The following is a 1,001-nucleotide window of genomic DNA, read 5'->3' on the forward strand; positions in this document are numbered from 1 at the left end:
AAAAAACGTTCAAAACAAACGTAATTAGACTGTAGACTGTGAAAATAGCTCTTAAGAAAATGGCAGAATCACTAAAAGGTAAACAGTTTTTCATTTCTAATCATGATGGTTTACTGCTGTTTTCTGTTCCGGAGAAGTTATTGGTGAAATCGTTCACTTTTACCAATCGTAGTGCACAAAATTAAGATCTCATATTTTTCTCTTTCATTGTTCTTCGACGGGGAATGATTTCGTTCATAAGTGTAAGTAAACAGAAATTTTCAAATAGTATAAACTAATCAGGTTTGGTTTACTTTCTACAGAATTGTTATGCTGGCTATGCTCGGCTCGATCGGAATGACAATGATCATTCTGGCTTGTGCTCTTCCGTCGTACAAGTAAGTTTTGCACTGATAATTGAATTATGATTCTTGTTCTGTGAGTCATTCCGTGCTTTCTTTCGCAGAGTCTGGTGGCCCTTCTTTGTGGTACTGTTTTATCTGATCTGTCCCATACCAACGTTGATTGCCAAAAGGAACCAGTCGGATGATGATAATTCACGAATCACCAATTCCATGTTCGCTACTATTGGTATCATTATCAGCAGCTTTGCCCTTCCGATTGTACTGGCCCGATCAATGGTGGTATGAAGTCTCGAATTGATATATTTTTGTTCGCCAGTTTGTATGAATTAATCTTTCTTCAGATCCACTGGGGAGCCTGTTACTTGACACTGGCCGGAAACGTTATCGCTTACATCACCGTCCTCGGATACTTCTTCGGATATGATTCAGCCGATTCTTGGTAAATGATCGACACGTGAGAACGCGAGAGAAATCAGAATAGATTCTAAACTTATACTTTACTGGATCAATCGTAACGGAAAATAGCATCTTTTTGCAATGTTGTTTTTTCTCATTTGTTTCATTATACAGAAGGTATGTTTTGTTGTCGAATGAAAATTATCTTGAAAAACAGCGGTAAACTAACACGAAATAGAAAGTATTTATTATTTTAGACTA

At 37.0% G+C, this 1,001-nt stretch overlaps 1 protein-coding gene across 1 annotated transcript; it reads left to right on the forward strand.

Annotated features, from left to right (window-relative positions):
• On the forward strand, positions 1–1,001 carry LOC129732051 (leptin receptor gene-related protein). Its single transcript, XM_055692515.1, has 4 exons — positions 1–242; positions 303–377; positions 446–623; positions 686–1,001. The coding sequence occupies exons 2-4, from the start codon at positions 310–312 to the stop codon at positions 785–787; spliced, it is 348 nt and encodes a 115-aa protein (XP_055548490.1). The 5' UTR covers positions 1–242; positions 303–309; the 3' UTR covers positions 788–1,001.

This window comes from Wyeomyia smithii, chromosome 3, assembly GCF_029784165.1.
Source record: "Wyeomyia smithii strain HCP4-BCI-WySm-NY-G18 chromosome 3, ASM2978416v1, whole genome shotgun sequence".
NCBI lineage: Eukaryota > Metazoa > Arthropoda > Insecta > Diptera > Culicidae > Wyeomyia > Wyeomyia smithii.

Coding starts and splice junctions, on each gene's coding strand:
- LOC129732051 (XM_055692515.1), top strand. CDS start 310: ATGCTGGCTATGCTCGGCTCGATCGGAATGACAATGATCATTCTGGCT. Junction 378..445: donor TGTGCTCTTCCGTCGTACAA/GTAAGTTTTGCA, acceptor TTTCTTTCGCAG/AGTCTGGTGGCCCTTCTTTG. Junction 624..685: donor TACTGGCCCGATCAATGGTG/GTATGAAGTCTC, acceptor ATCTTTCTTCAG/ATCCACTGGGGAGCCTGTTA.